Source organism: Elgaria multicarinata, chromosome 1 (assembly GCF_023053635.1).
Source record: "Elgaria multicarinata webbii isolate HBS135686 ecotype San Diego chromosome 1, rElgMul1.1.pri, whole genome shotgun sequence".
NCBI classification, from domain to species: domain Eukaryota; kingdom Metazoa; phylum Chordata; class Lepidosauria; order Squamata; family Anguidae; genus Elgaria; species Elgaria multicarinata.
The window spans coordinates 108,846,416-108,864,972 of NC_086171.1; the positions used below are offsets into that span (position 1 = coordinate 108,846,416).

Sequence of the window (18,557 nt, forward strand, 5' to 3'; positions counted from 1 at the left end):
TTAGGAACTGTACAGTGTAACAGTTTTCCAGTGTAAATTTTGAGGGAAAATAATGTAAGGGCATTGAGTTAAGAAAAAAATTATATCTCCGGTGGCTGGCATAAGGGCTAGAAATTTCTAGCCCAGCCTTCCTCAACCTGGTGTCCTCCAGATGTGCAGTGCTGCAACTCCCATACATCGCAGCATGCTTGCTGGAAATAATGGGAGTTACAGTCCAAAATATCTGAAGGGCACCAGGTCGGAGAAGGCTGATTTAACCCATGAGGGCTAGAAACTTGTTAAAAAAAGAAAACTGAGAATAACAAAGCCTGCACTGGATGCCATGGAGAGTTAGAGCTGTAAGCCAGTGTGGCAAGTTCACTAAAGCTTGAATTGCATGTTAGGATGATCAGTTGATGGGCTGACAATAAGCAAAGACTTCCGGACTCTGGAGGGGCATTTTGCTGTTCATATTGCAAGGAAAAACCTTCTTCCTTTGACATATTTTATGACAAAGGCTTGAAAGATTTGTGTCGAAAGCTACAAATGACTTTCTTTCTAGCGAAAAGGTCCAATGAGACCAGCATAGCTGGGGTCCCCCAGACTCCAAACCATGGTTTGGAGATCAGGGATATGCTATGAGTTTGAAAGCCCCTTCCCTGGCCCCATAGATGCTGATTTCCTTCTTTCTTCCATGGTTTGCTATGACCGTGGCTTGCTGTGATGTCTGCATCAAAGTTAGCACTAGCCAAGGTGTCCTGAACTATGGTTTGCAAACCCATTTCAAGCCCTGGTTTGCGATTTCTGGTTTTTGGGCCATTTATGGTTAGGTCTATCCATAGCTGCCTCTGATTCAGAAGCAAACTGTGGTTATAACAACTTATCGAACTGAGGGGAAAATCCCTCCCAGAGAGGGGAGGACGCAGCAGCAAATGAAACCGCAGTATGGTCCTGTTGATTCATTTCATGCATTTATTTCTAAAATGTAATACTCTGCCTGCCCAAGACTTGAGATCTATTGGAGGAGCCTTCCTCTGCATCCTACCAATGCGAGGCATACTCTATGGTGGGATGTAGAGAGGGCTTTTTCTGTGGTGGCACCCTGGCTGTGGAATGCCCTTCCCTTGAAGGCCTGACTGGTGCCAGCACTGGTTTCATTTCGGCACCAAGTTAAGACATGGGTTTTTAACAAAGCCTTTGATAGCTAAATTCACCAAGCCTGTACATAGTTTTGTTTTAATTGGTTTTACTCTTTTTAAATTCTATACTGGTTTTAGCTTATTAATGGTTTAATTTGTTTTTAGCTGTGTATATTTATTATTTTATATTGTTTGTATGATTTTATCTGTACGCCGCCCTGACATCCTTGTGCATATAGGGTGGGATACAAATGTTTTAATAAATAAATAAACCCAAATATTCCCCCTGCCCAGTTACTTAAAAGTATGGTAAAATACAAACAATTCCCTTAAAATAAGGAACACTAAAACATCAATCATATCACACATTTCCCACAAGGAATATGGTGTGTGTGTGTGTGTGTGTGTGTGTATGTGTAAATACTTAGGAAAATTTTCTTCCTTCCAGGATACTACACACCGTTAGGGACTCAGACCTTTTCTACATTAGACTTTAATGCGCTGTATCTGCTCTTGGTTTTGTCTCAGAACTGAGGTCTAAGCACCACATGAGCATTTCCTTTCCTGATTTTCTGCTACATAACCTCCAGATGGCACTGTTGCACAGCAGAATAGTGCAAATCCACCAAACGAAAAAGCATTTTGTTTTGCTTTCACAAATAATACTGCATTTCCCCTGCTCTAAAAATACTTGCCAGAAGTCCTGTTTAGAAACAAGCGAAACTGGAGGGTCACAACATCATGTAAAGAACCTGTAAACAACCATTAATAGGGAATTATTAGTGCACAATCAATACCTCATCTAAGAAATCTCTCAAACAGGTCAATTTCCTCCTGCTTGCCCCCAACTCTTTCAACTGATACTCAACTGTTGTCAACTTTCCATACCTCCTGGAGGACAATGAGCCTCCTCTGTTCCTGTTTGTCCATTTTTATTTCCTTTTGTTTTACAAACTAATACTTTTTCTCCATATTTGGGAAATGGCTGAGTATGCAGAAACCCTAACCTTGCCAGTAGATGGGCCTGTTTCACTGCTTTGTTGATAGAAAACTTGGTGGCCCCATGCCCATTAGAAAAACTTGGTGGCCCCATGCCCATTAGAAAAACTTGGTGGCCCCATGCCCATTAGAAAAATTCATGGAGATTGGCCAGAAACCTGGATAAGGTGCAGTCATGATGCCATCACCCAGGCAGCCTAATCCCTAGTTGCCTGTCACTGCGCTCCGGATGGTGAGGGTGCCCGTTAAGTAATCAATTGGTTACAAACCAATCCACATCTTTAAAAAAAGAAAAACAGTAAAAAAAAATCCCAGTAAAAATCAGTTGATAGACTTGTGTAGAAATTTCTTGTCTTCCCTCTGTGCTTTACCCTGTGGGCAAAAAGAGAGTAAAAGTAAATTGAATCAATTATTGCTATCAATTATTGATTTGAATTATTTGTGAATTAAGGCCTTTAACAAAACAGTTTGGTTGAGTTCTGTCTGCTTCAGTTTAAACAATTGTGGGCAAATCCTTAATAATAACCATGAAGATTACAGAGTTAGTCCTTCTGCAGAAAGTAATAGATGGGACCCCATTCCTATCAGAACAATACAAAATTATCTTCTGCCGTGTGTTCAGATACTCTGGAAATAGTTAGCAGCCTGTATTTAGAGGTGGTTACAAATGTATTGGGCCTGATGGTGAACTAGGCTGCTGCTAAAAATAATCCACCGAGCTTCCTCGAAGTGATCCTATCTGCTCTGTGGTTTGGGGTTTTTCTTTCATAGTCACATCCTTCAACTGCACAGGGCCTCGAAAAAGCAAGCGTTTCACAACTTCAGTGCATTACCAACGGCAGTGTAATGCATTGTGTTTTCTTTTGGTGGGAGAGGTGACTTGAAGGGGAATATTGCAAGTTACTTTGCAGCAATTGCCATCCTGTCTGTAAGATGCTGAGATAAGCTGGTACTGCCACCTCCTGGATGAAATGAGATGCAATCATATTTGAGATGTAGTCATATTTGAAATATGTACAACGAAATCCAACACTTCAGCTCATTTCAAATCCAATGCAGTCTACTGCAAAACTGAGCCTATATAGCAGAAAGTCAAGATACATAATGTGTGGCACATAATCCTAAATAACTCAAACATGACATGATAAAAAACAGCCATCACCAAGCATGATAAGTATAGACCTAAGTATAGCCATAGCCAAATTGCATCAGATGGCAGAAATTGCAGCAACCAGATATATTTCTGCTTTTTGAGCTCTACGTTTTGCTGAACAAAGAAGTCAGAGGTCAGTGTCCTGGTAATTTTAGGGTCTAGTCACCTAAATAGTTTACAACTGGGGATGATGCATATGGAGCAGTAGGGAAGTTTTTACAAATTGCTCCAGAAATTTCATCCTAACCTCTGCATGCAAGGGGCTTGGTTATCACTACTACCATTATTAGCTCAGCAAAGAGACCAGGTCCATTTGGCTCCTCCATTCCTCAATTGTCAACTGACAGCGGACATTCCAACTGGCTGCTGCAGCAGCGGAGGTAGAACTGCTAGGCCAGTGCTGCTGAGAGACCCGCTCCATTTGACATTGTCACTTTAAAAAAGTGGTGCCTGAGTTTGCTTCTTGTCCCCTTCCATCCCCATACTCTTTTCCTTTTGTGTTGTGGTCTTTCAGTTTGTCATTCATCTTACATAAACGGTTCTGGGACCACCTCTTTGGTGGTCGAGCAAAGTAAAAATCCATTAAAAAAAGTAAATAAACCTAGTCATACAAACATTTAAAGGGCAGGGTTTTACTCCCTCCTATGTGTGCAGAGGGGTGAAGTACAGAAACTGAGGCCTTAGCTAGACCTAAGGTTTATCCCGAGATCGTCCTGGGGTCATCCCTGTTCATGTAAATGGCACACAGGGGATCCCAGGAGCAGGCAGGGACGACCCTGGGATGATCCCGGGATAAACCTTAGGTCTAGCTAAGGCCCAAGACTACATAGGCTAATGTGAGTGGAGAACCAGAGGTATGTGACGACAAGAAAAATGATCCTGTGTATGTACTGCAGTGCCCCTAAACACGCCCCTTTTGTCTTACTTGGCAACTGGTATCTGAGAAAACTGGAGAGAAGTTATTTTGGGGTTAAGGGTAATGTTGAGGCCTCCATGTTTATCCTTTCTGAGAGCAATTACACAATGCAGCTGGAACAAAGCTGAATGTTAACATACAACAGAACCTGCATTTATCTAAATCTCACTTCAAATCCTATGTATGTTGCCTTAACACAAGCCCCCAGGGCATAAGCCACATTTTTAATATAGTGTGATTGTTAGAAAGTAGTTAACGGCTACATTGCCCCCCGCCCCGGTCTTTCAGTGTGTATTCTGTGTAGGGGGGAATTCTTCCTTCTTGAAAAAGTATTTTTGAGTTCCTCATGAAATGGATGATAAACTCAAGCAATCAGGTTAGATATGTGTGGACCAAAAGGCTATGTTTAAAATCAGCTGGTTGAGGAAAAGGAAGGCAATGTAGAAAATAAAGGGGAGGAGTAGTATGAGTACAATGGAAAGCAGAAGTATCATGGAAGGTTTACAGCATGGGTGGGGAAACTCTTTCAGCTCAGGCAAAATGAGAAAGTTCTCAGGGGCCATATCTGACCTGTGGGCAGGGCCAAATGTGATTATTACCATTTAAATTCTACTCAGAAGTAAGCAGGACTGCAGTATTCAGCTGCACTTTCAAATAATATCCCAAATACCAAGCCTCTGCATGACTACTCATAAGTAAGCAGGTCTCCTGCCTGCAAAAAGCACAGCTTGATTTTATGCAAGAGTTCTCCTGCCTACAAAATGCATAGCTCATAATCTTTGCAATAGCTCTGTCCTTTGCAGGGTATTTAAAGGTTAATTGCTTTCAAAATCCTCTAATCTCAGATCAGTGATCAGCTTCCGGGGATGAGAAATCTTTGGAGGTTCTATCCACCTGGAGTTTCTCCAGCCCTGAGTTAGAGGAAGCTAGGCAAACATTTTGGGGCCTGTTCAGACAGCATGCTAAGTCATGGTTAGGCTGCTAACCCCTTTGCAGCAAAAGGTTAGTGAACATGTGTAAACCATGATTATGTAGTCACCATGACACGCTAAGTTCACATGACACGCTAAGCCATGTTTAGCACAAAATGCTTAGCCATTGTGGCTTAACATGTCTCCTGAACAAGGTCTTAATCTTGAAGATGGCTCAGGCAGAGTCTTGGTTGGTGAACTGATTTTTCAGGTAATTACTTATCAATTTGGCAATTGTACCTTCTCAATACTAGAAAAAAGATGTCATCAGTTTCTGTTTGGTATTCCACATTTAGTTTCAAGAGAGTGCAATTTGACATTTAATTCGCCCACCCTCACCCCTGTATGGTAGCTGAAATGTGCCGTCTGTTCTCACTGTCAAGCTTAATATAAACACTGTCTCTTGGCTCTAAATGTGGTAGTTCCCGCTTTGAATTGTGCTGGCTGTAGAAATGTTCAGAATTTCTCTTAGCTTGGTAATCTGAAACAGCAACATTTTCCAGGTCAGGTCACTTTGGAATGAGATTTGTTTATAAGATTGGAATAGCTGTTCTTATGTGCATTCTATTTACAATTCTGCTGGACTGTATCCAGTAGTTACCAGTGGGGTTGATGTCTTGTTTAAAATGATGTGGGTCATTCTGTCTGCAGATTTTCCTTGCAGAGTGTTACTGCACTCTTTGCCTCACTGTTTCAGGCTAGCGGAGGTTAGTGGAAATAAAGCAAAAATGGTAAGATGTCCAGAATGTTGTTGTGAATTGTGTTGCATTGTCATTCATGAGTTCATCTGGAATGCCAAAGTGAGTTAAGATACACTTCATCAGTGCAACAGTGCAGTGGCAGGTACTGTCAGGCAAGGGAAGTAGCTTGATATATCTTGCACAGTAGTCCATGACAAACAAATACTGTTGACCTCCAAATTCACACAGGTCAGCTGCTAGCTTTTTCCAAGATTTATCAGGTAAGGCTGTAGTAATTAAAGATTTCATTTGTTAGGTTAAATTCAACATTGCAGCAGTAAATGTCCACTAGTGCAACTGGACATTCTCCTTCTCACCTCCCTGTTGCAGCCCTTTGTGCCACCAGAAAATTTGCTCCACAGGGTTTCCCAGCCCACTAGAGCAGAATTTGAGGGTGTGTGCAGCTGCAGGGTGGGTTTGGGGGAGAGGGAAAGTGCTCCCTTTTGCTTCTGCTGATGGAACTGCTTCCATCAGTGGAACAAGAAGTGTTGGATGCAGCCCTTTGTGTTGATTTATTTATTCTGCGGTAGTTACCAGATAAGATGTTGTTCTTTATTTCACTTACAATACCAGGCAAGCAACCACACCAGGCTCAAAGGATGTCCTCAGCAGACCTTCCATCTCCCCAGCCTTGCAGAGGTCTCAGGCTAAAATTCAGGCAAGGCCCTTTAACCATCCAGTCAGCTACTCCAGGAGGAGTGTAGCTGACCAGGCTATAGGTCTTGTCAGCCTATATAAAGCTTTAGTTGATTTTCATGAGGCAACATCCTCTTATTGTCCTAGCAGAAGACAGTTCCAGCCAGCAGGACCTACCTGGAGCGATCCAAGGTCCTACATTGTTCCTGCTTTGAACTACCTGCTTCCCTTGTGAGCCTCAGTTTACCACAGAAGAGGAAACTTGCCTGATCCTGATTTTGAAATATATTCTAAAATACATTATTGGTGCCCGTTATTTCCTTAGTGCGATCTGTAGCACAAGAGGTGTTACAGGACGTTTCAGATAATTGTCTAATGACGTGTCCGGGAAAGCCGCCAAATGGCTTGACAAAGAAAGATAAGACCAGCCGGTAGCTAGGCAACGAAGGTGTTTATTTACAGAAGCTAAACAGTGCAGGGAAAGGAGGGGAAAACGGGGGTTTGACTGCAAAAGTCAAGGAACAGGAACAGTTCAAGGAGCAGGCTTGTAGAGTAGTCAATGTCCAGTCCAAAGTCAAGGGAGCGTGGCAAAGAGGAGATTCGATAATGCAGTCCAAGTTCAAACACAGCCAACAGTCAGCGACAAACCAGTAACACAGTCCAGAGTCAGGGGCAACAACAGGCAAGACGTAGTCACAAACCGGTCCAAGGTCGAAGCAGGAATCCAGAGTAGGCAGACGTGGTCACGGGGTCCGGGAATCAAGACAGGAATCAGAATCCAGACGTTCAGGAACAAGGCACGAGGTCACAAGATCCAAGAGCAAAGGCTTCCGCCAGAATGCTCAGATAATCTCTGACAACTTTGCATGGCTCACGGCTGCGCTTTTATGCTCAGTCAGAGTGCTGAGTCATGGTCTCTCAGCTGATCCCTAATTGCCTGGCGTTTCTGGTGGAGGCGGCGAGACCGGCGTCTGGTTGCCTTCTCCGCCCGCAACTGGCTGAAACCAGGCTTCTCCGCCTCCTCCTCAGACCTCTGCGGCTCCTCCGTAGTCTTTGCTGGCATCAGGCCCTCAGAGCTAGCAGAGGTCCCAGCTGGCCTTGGCTCTTCTCCCTGAGGCTCTGCCACAGTCTCTGCCAGTCCAGCCTCCTCACTACCTGAGCTGGGCTTCTCGGTACTAGGTCCAGCCTCTGCCACCTCCTCCTCATCTCCTGACTCCATCTCTATGCAGGGCATGACATGACGTCTGTTTTCCAATCTTCTTGGTTTAATAGAACTACAGTCCCTTCTTTGTCTGCTTCTTTGATGATAATTTATGAATCTGAAGATGTCACGGAGGGCTGAATGTTTTGTCAAGTTACATTTCACCATGTATGATATTTGCTAAATCCAGCGTAATTTTCCATTCAAATGCTGCAATTGAAGGTTCCATTTGTCCTGGAGGGATAAATCATGATCTAGGGGGAAAAGATCTTTGAGAATAAGTGTATGCAGACTGAGTACTATGAAAATGATGTGCCAATCTTATTGTTCTGAAGAACTAGAATAAATCCAACGGAGTTTATACTATATCATGATGGGGGGATGAAAACAAAGGACAGTCCCTTATTTAAGTAATTCACATAGACTACAGCAGTGGTGTTCAACTGGTGAGTCACAACCCTCCCCCTCAAAGTGGATAGCAGCAGAGCTGTTGCCACCATGATGGGCAATTATAAAACTTGTGAAAATGGGTCCCATGTTGCAGGTTGGGAGTCCAAGGTACGTCCCAGGTCTGGATCAGTTGAAGATTAGCAGACAGCTTTACAATCAACGTTCCAATTCCATTTTGTGGGGTCCAGTACCCAACTACCTTTTCCTGTCTCATTTTGTTAATATTCCATAGGAGAGGGCTTCATTATCATTCTTCATATTCACTAAAGCATCCCAATCCATTTTATATTGTATTTTATATTATGGTTTTATACTGTTGTTTTATACTTTGAATGTTTTTAATTTTTGTGAACCACCCAGAGAGCTCCGGCTATTGGGCGGTATAAAAATGTAATAAATAAATAAATAAATAAATAAATAAATTCTTGCAACAAATTGTTAACTGTATGATTGAAACCAACACTTTTGGTCTTTTTGTATAACTAAGGGTACACTCTGTTATTAGATTAATCTTCTTTATCTGATTTTTTATAAAAAAGTTAACTATATAAATTCCATAAATCTACCAGGTTAAATTTGATCTCTTATTAGAATACATCACCATCATAATGGTACTTGGTTCAAATCTTTGGCTTTTATCAAGGTCATCAAGGATGAAGGAAAAGATATTAAGATATAATAGTACCCACCTGTTGCCCCGCTCTCTTACCAGCTGGTGGTAGTTGCTCATTCCCTTACACTCTACAGCAGGATTGGGCAACTTGTGGCCTTCCAGATGTTTCAGCCTACAAGCCTTATCAGACTTAACCGGCATAGCCAATTCTATGCCCAAACATCTGAAGGGCCACAAGTTGCCCAACCCTGCTCTAGTGACTCGCTCTTGACAACCTCCTGGCTCCACTTGCCACTTCTAATAGCAATCTCAGGTTGCTGAGTGGTGACAGGATTGTAGCCATGAAAAGCAAGAAGATTATATTAGCATGCTTGGGTAGGATGCCAAGATTTGGAGAAGAAAAAGAAAAAAAAATTTAAAACCCAAAGGTACCAAAAAGCTAAAAACAACAACACACACCTCAGCTCAAGTAGGAGTGAACAAACTCCGTAACCCTGGAATGTAGGCTGTCAGTTGGAAAAGAAAACAAGGAATGTGAGTGGAATGCCCGGGTGGAGAGAAAGTCTGATTGGAACTCTGCAGAAGACGGCAACATTTTTTTACAGTTTTCACTTGTAATAACCCCATGATTTCTGCAGTGCTGTCAGTGTCTATAGCGCTTTTAAAACTGTTTCATGAAAGATAGCTCCTCCTGTTCCAAGGAGTTGACATTGTCCCCTTCAGTTTAGTACTGTCTACTCCTCTCAAGCAAAGACGGCTATGTTGGTCCAGAAGAAGAAAAAAATCCCAAATCCACAATCAGGCACTACCTTTTATTAGGACCAACCAAAATGTCGCAAGATATAGCTTTCGAGTTTTCGAGAATTCTTTATTCATTTTATTTATTTATTATTGCATTTATATCCCACCTTTTTTCCTCCGAGGAACCCAAGGCAGCATACATAATCCTCCTCCTCCTCTCTATTTTATCCTCACAACAACCCTGTGAGGTGGGTTGGGCTGAGAGTGTGTAACTGGCCCAAAGTCACCCAGTGGGTTTCCATGGCTGAGGGGGGACTAGAACCCGGATCTCCCGACTCCCAGTCCAACACTTTAGCCACTACACCACACTGGCTGATTTGTAATTTATTTATTTATAACATTAAGTTCCTTCCCACTCTTGTGGTTTGAGTTCGTTTAGCTCAGGGGTGTAGAGCTTCTTCAGTCGACTCAGTCTTCCATCCTCCCGAGGTCGGTAAAATGAGTACCCAGTTACCTGGGGGAAAGGTAATAATGGCTGGGGAAGGCAACGGCAAACCACCCCGCTATAAGGCCTGCCGAGAAAACGTCAGTGAAAGCTGGCGTCCCTCCAAGAGTCAGTAATGACTCAGTGCTTGCACGAGAGGTTCCTTTCCTCCTTAACCTGGAACCTTCTGCATCCAAAGCATTTGCTGAGCTACTGAGCTATGGCTTCATATAGTGTAATGTCCAGGGGAAAGAACATTGAATCAGAGAGTCCCTGCTTTAAACCTCTCCTCTGCCATGACCTTAGTAGGTGGCCTTGAGCAACCCACTGCACTTTCAGGTTCAGCCCTCTCATCTTCCAAATGGGGGTGATAGTAGTGGCCTACTTTGGAAAACAGTTGTAATGATTGTTGACATACGATTGTGTGCAAAGTGCTCTGAACACTTGTCTAAGAGTTATGTACATGGTAAATATATATCACCGACTCTATTTTCATTTTGAAGCATGTTTTGAGGAACTGTCCTTTATGAAGGAAGACGTTGAAAACAAAAACACCCCTGTTCCTAAATATCTACTTACATTTCCTTACCGCTCCCAAGGAAGTAAGAAAAAAATGCAGGTGCAGACTTGATGTGTTCAATTTCTGTGCAATGTCTTAGCATTTTTGCTACTGAATAGCACAGATTCTGTAGAAAATGGTACGAGAAACCTGGAATTTACGAATAGGTCTAGAAAGATCAAGTTCAGCTTACCTTTCCAAACAAGCTCGGTGGCTCTTTATTTATCATGCAGTGATTGCAACATTAGAAGCAAGAACAATATTTTTTGCTTGCCTTACTTTTCTGGGGAATATGCCTGTCTCAGTGCCTGAAGGAAGAAGAACCAATTCTTCTGATTTTACAAAAATATCCCTTCCTGATTCCCCAGAGTTAATTCTTACTTGTCACAGGCAACCGAGCAAGTAGCCTTCACAAACCCACTATATGCATCAAAACTAATAGTCTAACAATAAAACTATGAAGTAAAATGAAAATTACCCATGTACAGTTTAGCCTAGTTTAATGCATGGTGGTTGATTATATGCCATTGGGATCAATGCATTCTAGAAATAACCAGGCTGCAGACCTGATTTAATGGCAAGAAAACGTCAGCCACAAACAGGAGACCTGACATTTCAAATCAGCATCTCCTTGAAACTGCTTTTTATTTGAATATGTTATTTCTCATGAACTCATCTTCCGGTTCACAGCTGTTCTTGAACTTGATGTTTAAAGAGCAGATTTTCATAGAATCATAGAATAGCAGAGTTGGAAGGGGCCTACAAGGCCATCGAGTCCAACCCCCTGCTCAATTCATCAGAGTATTAATAATGCAGACTCCAAATTTGTGACTGATGATTAATTATAACCCTACAGAACCCCAAAATATAACCTGCCAAGGTCCAAGGAGGAATCTCTCAGCACAATTCTTTGAAACCCAATTATTAGAGATTATTGACTGCACAAAGTTAAACCTCTCCCTCTTTGCCAAATCCCATATAGGACAAGTAGGATAATGAGATCTGTTGGCTGTGTTTGGATGATCCCATTGGGGGAAGAAGGCCTCGTGGCTCCCTCCCCCCATGCATAACCAGTATTTGCGTAATCCCCTGAAATGCAGCATGAGTTGATGTGTTGTCTGAACCAGGTGTGCAGCATGGCAGAGGTGGTCCCATACTCATCCTACAACCTCTACTGCACACTGGTTCAGGCAACATGTTAACCTGTGCTGCATCACGGGGATCATGCAAATGATAGTCACGTGGGGGCAGAGAGAAGCCACGATGGCTTCTTTCCCTGTTGCAATTATTTGAACCAAGTCCCTGTGTCAAAAGCCACAGAAAGGCCTGAAAGATAAACAGAGGTAAATTTCTTCTCTGGACACTGGTTGTCCATCAGGACTATTACCAAAGCCACGTCAGCTGCACAGCCAAACTGTAAGGTGAATTTGTATTCTTAATTTTAAGGATCTGAACCTCCCCCCCTCCCCGGGCAGGGCATAGGCAGGTAGAGGTAGAGTAGGTGTGCAAAGGCAGAACCTGGCAGGTCAGGGATGGAGCCAAGAGGTAATTTACAGGTTTTGAGATAAGTCAGAGTTTGGCCTGAAAGGTCAGGGCAAAACATGGGGGATTGTGGTTGGAATCTGAAAGAACATGGAGTTTAATGGTTTGTTTTAAGCACCTGACTCTGATCTTAGAACTCTTGTACAGCCACAGATATCTGTCATTACTATAATGCATATGTGGGCCTGCCTTTGAAAACTATTTGGGAAGTTCAGTTCAAAATAACTTTTGCTAGGCTGTTCACTGGGACTAGTCAGTGGGATCATATCTCACCAGTATTGAAAGAACTTCATTTCTGAGCACAATTGAACATGCTAGTACTTACCTTTCAAGTCCTATATGGCTTAGCACTCAGGTACCTGAAGGAATGCCTGCTCCTTCACCAACCTGCCTGTGCATTGAGGTCATCTTTGAAACCCTTTCTCTAGGTTACCTCACCAACTGAGGTAAGATAGGTGGTGGCGTATGAGTCAATGTGGAAAGGGTTACACAGAGGTAGAAATTTTGGATATAAAGTATATAAGCAGCCTGAATGTACATTTGCAAATGGATCTTGGAATTGTTGTAGATCACAAGCTGAATATGAGCCAACAGTGTGATGTGGCTGCAAAAAAAAGCAGATGCTATTTTGGGCTGCATTAATAGAAGTACAGATTCCAAATTGCCGAGGTACTGGTTCCCCTCTATTCGGCACTAGTTAGGCCTCATCTTGAGTATTGCGTCCAGTTCTGGGCACCACACTTCAAGAAGGATGCAGACAAGCTGGAGTGTGGTCAGAGGAGGGCAACCAGGATGATTAGGGGTCTGGAAGCAAAGCCCTATGAGGAGAGACTGAAAGAACTGGGCATGTTTAGCCTGGAGAAGAGAAGAATGAGGGGAGACATGATAGCACTCTTCAAATACTTGAAAGGTTGTCACACAGAGGAGGGCCAGGATCTCCTCTCAATCATCTCAGAGTGCAGGACACGGAATAATGGGCTCAAGTTACAGGAAGCCAGATTCTGGCTAGACATCAGGAAAAACTTCCTCACTGTTGGAGCAGTACTACAATGGCACCACTTACCTAAGGAGGTTGTGGGCTCTCCCACACTAGAGGCATTCAAGAGGCAGCTGGACAACCATCTGTCAGGGATGCTTTAGGGTGGATTCCTACATTGAGCAGGGGGTTGGAAATGGCCTTATATGCCGTTCCAACTCTACTATTCTATGATTCAATGCTATGTATATTATTTGTATTATGCAGTATAATATTTAGGTATAATTGTGCATTTTCCATGGGGAGAAACTATAGGCACAGAGTGAAATAAGGACTCTTGTAAACTAACTTTCGACTTCCCTAGCCTGTGCTGTGGTTTTGCTGACTAATGAAGTGTTTGAGCTGTGCTTGAGGGCAAGGTGTGTTAATTCATTGAAACTAAAATTAAAGGCGGAAAGGTGTGTGCATGCAAGGAAGAAACAGCAGTGTAAGAGCGGTTGCAATCAGTTTGGCTCAATATCATCCATCTGTTTGAATTTTCAGCAAAGCTGAAGACAAATCCACTTCTTATTCAAGATGCTGTGTCTTCCAGTGGGTGCCTCATTTGTTTTTTGGAGTAAACCCTGGGGAAATATTAGACTGTTGTAGAAAAAATGTTTCATTTTTTGTGCTTTGGTATTATATTTTCTCCCTAATCAACTGCTGTTTTTGCATTCAGGTGGAACACCAGTATTCACATACGTTTACTGTGACAGTTAAGCGAGCCAAGAATGTCACCAAGGGGGCCTTTGGAGATATGCGTGAGTATCACTTTAAGTTTGTTCTTATTGTTCTTTGTTCAGTTTGTTGTTGTTGTTGTTGTTGTTGTTGTTATTTTGGTCTAAGTAACGCTTCTTTCCACATGAGAGGTTACTAAAACTTTTTTTAAAAAAATATCTTGCTATTTTTATCAGTTATAGTCAGCCCTTGAGGAAATAACAGGTTTTTTAATAGCATTTTTTGGTCTTGGCTGGATTTAAAAAGTGGCAATTTTATTTTTTTTATTTTATGCCTGCAAGTGGCAGCAAAGGTGAATGGGTGTGTTTGTTGCCTTCAGCAACTAGAATTAGAACTCTAAGACTGATTTAAAAGGGGCTTCAGCTCCTAGGTTGCAATTCTATCATCTATTTACTTCATCTTAAGCCCCATTGCACTCAGTGGGACATACTCGTTAGTAGACATTTCACTGTCACCTTACTGAAATATAGAGGCTGTTTGGAAGAAGTAAGAAAAATGTACAGACGTTCTGCTGAATCATTAGAACAAATCAGGAAGCAGGAAAAGGAAACCAAAATGTATATTTGTTCTGCAAAAGCAATATAGTTCAAGCCCTTTGAAATTAATGTGCAATCGTCTAATAAAACAATGTGTCTCTTTTTCCTATCCATCCCATTCTTAGGCCATAGCTAGACCTAAGGTTTATCCCTGGATTATCCAGGGGTCAAACCTGTTCATCTAGGTGACACACAGGGGATCCAGTGCTCAGGCAGGGGCGAACCCTGGATGATCCCAGGATAAACCTTAGGTCTAGCTGTGGCCTTATTCAGCAATACTACAGACTCTTACAAAGGAAATATTTAGCTATTGAAGTTTTGAATTTCTTCTGGCTTAATACTGCTTGATATTGAATTTTCAAAGTGTGTGTTTATGGGGGTGTGAGAGAGAACTGAAGAAGATGTTAGGTTGGTTCCCTCTTAACTGTGGTCAAGACATTGAACTGGCCTTGGAAATGCTGGCTTATGCATTCTGAGTGGAAAGTGGCTTGTACATTAAGCAAGCAAGCAAGCTTGCTCTGTGAGCACAGAATGAAACAAACTAAACCTCCATTCATTGTGTGCTGAATCGTAAGTTGAATTATTGGTAAAGCTACCAGCTGTCTGCTTCACCATGAGGAAAACGTCAGTTATGGTCCGCTTGGAAGGCTTGCCTTCATACTACAAGGGGCTGCATGAATTGTTCCTCAGAGTCAGTGCTGACTCTAGGTTTTGAGGGCACTCAGTGGGTTCCCCACATTGTGCCTACCTTCTCACCATCATTGTCATCAGGTCCTGTTGCTCCTCATCTTCAGTGAGGAAGCAGGCAATGGCATCTACTCACCACCATCACCATCCTCTGGGCCAGAGCAAGAGGCAAGTGAACAAGCAGGTTGCCATGTTGAAGCAGAAAATCAAGTCCAGGGTTGCTCTTGTCTGTAGGCCTCAGTTGGGGTTTTGGCCCTTGGTGCCCTTGATGCTGCCCCTACCCAGAGTCAAAACTCTATTATAGTAAGTGCAATATTATGTATGAATTCAATTTTATTATGCCTTAAGCTACCTGGGTACTGGAGTTGAATGTGCTCATTTGTAGCTCTCCAAACGACACAGTAAAGCTTTCCATTCTCCCTTTTCACTAAATTCAAGATTGTTCAGGCAAACAATGTAGCAACTAATCGTGGGGCCGACAATGTACCTGCCTATGTGCATATTTACCCAATTGAGTTTTTCATTCAAGATCTGGAAATGCATTATCTCAAGGATGTTGTATATGTTTCGAAATAGTTCAGTCATGCTGTATATATTCGTATTTGTTAATTATGTTCATTTATTTCCAGTCCTGTCCTAATAAGGTCAGGGCTGGAGTGGAGAATTGGCTATGGCAGGGGCTTGCATCTATTCTGTGCCATGGCCGGCCTGACTGTAAGTGGTGGAATGTGGAGATTCGTACCTCCTCAGTAACTCCAGTGGTAGTGAAGAGACAGAAGTAGAGGGGAGCAGTGGAGATATGAGAAAAAGTGGGCTGGAAGAATGTTCTGGACAGCAGAAGCCCAAGGGGGAGCGACTGGGTGGTCGCCCATCATAGCCTCTGGCAGGAGGCAGTTTCAGGACCCTATGAGGATTGTGTGAAAGGAAGGAAGAATTACAGGAGGTCTGTATCAGATCCTTCAGAACTCTAGAGGGCACTTCAGTCTAGCAAATAAGGTAAAAGGGCTGGGGCAGTAAATCCTTTGCTTTCTCCCATTATAGGCAGATGGCAAAACCTGTCTTCTGCCCCTCATCCCTGACACAGGGTAGTTTGGTTTCCAGTGACAGAGCTCCCCCCTGAGATGGGGTGAGGAATTTATTTTTGTGTATGGAGTGCAAGAATCCCATTGCATTCTCCACCAATAGGTTCTTCGCACATACTCTCTTTTTCTGATCCTCCCCCAACTCATCTTTATGACGGGCATTTGGCTATCATGAATATAAATATATCCTTCTGCATTTCATTCTCTCAACATCTTTGTGCAAGCTAGTGACTTGCTGGAGGCTCCTATAATCCAAGTCCAACGTTCTGTCCCAATGATGGTGAACTTATTTTGGTCCATGTGCCTTTGGTCAAGGCGGAAGTATGAGTTAGTGCCTCTACTCAGTGTATGAGGCATACATAGCCCCTTTTATCGTGCAGTATTTTGCCTCTGGTTTACACTGAGCTATGCAGAGAGAGGCAAAAGGGAGAAGTTGATGGAGTGCAGCCCTGACTTTGTGCCATGGCCAGGCCCATAAGAACACAACATGATCCATGCTGGATCAGACCAAGAGTCTCTAGTGCAGCAGTCTTTTCACACAGTGGCCAACCAGCTGCCCATGAATGCAACAGCACCTTTCCAGGTGTGCTCCGCAGCAACTGGTGTACATAGGCATACTGCTTCTGATACTGGAAGTATCATATAACCATCAGGACTAGTAGCCTTTGATAACAAAGATTATGGCTCTAACAGTCCCGGTTCAATCTGCAGTCTTTCTCTGGTCTATAGTCGCTTTCAAAGAACTAGAAAGGTTATTCAAGTCAGCTTCCCTGTGATAAGGGGAAGTTATCCCTAGTGAAATACTCCCTCGGCAGGGAGTTCTACAGAAAGGGGGCCACCATGCTCAAGGCTCTTTTCCTGGTGGTCTCCTATTGAGCCAAAGCTTTCAATGGCTACTAGTCCTGATGCCTCTATGCTACCTCCAGTAACAGAGGCAGTAAGCCTATATATATATCAGTTGCTGGGGAACATGGGTGGGAGGGTATGGTTGCATGCATGTCCTGCTTGCTGGTTTCCTGTGGGCAGCTGGTTAGCCACTGTGTGAACAGAATGCTGGACTAGATGGACCCTTGGTCTGATCCAGCATGGCTCTTCTGATGTCCTTACGTAGAACAGGAGGGATGTACTTTAATCCAAAAAGGTGACAGAAATTAGCTCTCAAATAAGCCTGTGGACCTATCAATCACATTGATTTCCTGGCAAAGCTGTGTGCCAATTATCTGCAGCTTAAAGATTGAGACATGAGCTGAGGGAGTTTTGTTTCCTGAAAAGCAAATAGGATTTAGAACTGGCTAACCCAACTGCTTTGTATTGGTGCAATTAATTAGTATGTGTATAAAAAGGTTGAGCTGGATGAAGCTTGTGTGGAGATAATGGCAGCTTCTGAGACAATTGATAGGGAGGAATTATGAGAGACGTTCTCAAAAACTAAACAAAACACAATGTTGACTACAGATTACTGGCACTGATTCACATCTTACGTTCAGATTATCACTGTGAAGATCAGAACTGTTGTCATAAGGGTTGACAATCAATGGCATTTCCATTGTGAAAGACAAAGCAAGCCTTTTCTTGCTTAATTTTTTAAAATCGTTGATACTGTTCCCAAATTAAACAATGTAGGTTTTGTGTTGTTGGAAAAATAGTTCTCCTCCCACGTGCTTAGATGGCTTTGTTGCCCTTTAGCTATTCTCTTCATTCCCGCCACATAAATTAACAATTTCACCTTAAATACATGGAGCATATATTTCTCCTAATAATGGATCATGGGCTGTATACAAAAAAAAATGTAATCTATAATACAGTTAAAAACAATATAAACCATTAAATAGCAATGCAATAACATTGAGAGGAGTAAGTATTCAACCAGGTGGAAATACAGTAGTTTAAAATGTTGGGCAAATAAAATGGTTTTAACCTGGCTCTAAAAAGACTACAGTGTTGGCACCAGGCATATCTCCCCCAGAGTTACAAAGTTATGCCATCACTGCAGTGAGTGTACATGCATAGTGGGCTTCTCCTAAAGATGGAACATGGGGAAAGCCTCCTCTGATGATCTTAATGCATGGGCAAGTTGGTATGGGGTGAGGAACTTCTTCAGATATTAAAGCCACTTAGGACTTTAAACGTAAGCACCAGCTCCTTGACTTGGGCTAGACAGGGCTTTATCCCGGGGCGAACCCTGGGATTGTCCCTGTGCATCCACATGACGCACAGGGGATCCCAGGATCAGGGAGGGATGATCCTTCTTTTGCCCCAGGATGGAGCCCTACTCTTTGGGCCTGGTTTTTTTGCGGTCTTGGGCTCAGCCCGAGACGGCGGAACGTGTGGCCCGTTGCCACGGGTTGACTTGGCTCTGTGTGATTCCTCGTGTGG

General features: G+C 42.9%; 1 protein-coding gene across 1 annotated transcript in view; it reads left to right on the top strand.

The window, feature by feature from the left end:
• PLA2G4A (phospholipase A2 group IVA) overlaps window positions 1-18,557 on the top strand; it is a 109,556-nt gene that overhangs the window by 27,995 nt on the left and 63,004 nt on the right. Inside the window, exon 3 of the mRNA XM_063117239.1 lies at window positions 13,818-13,899. Within this exon, the coding sequence (XP_062973309.1) occupies window positions 13,818-13,899 (82 nt within the window). The remainder of the gene's footprint in view (window positions 1-13,817; window positions 13,900-18,557) is intronic.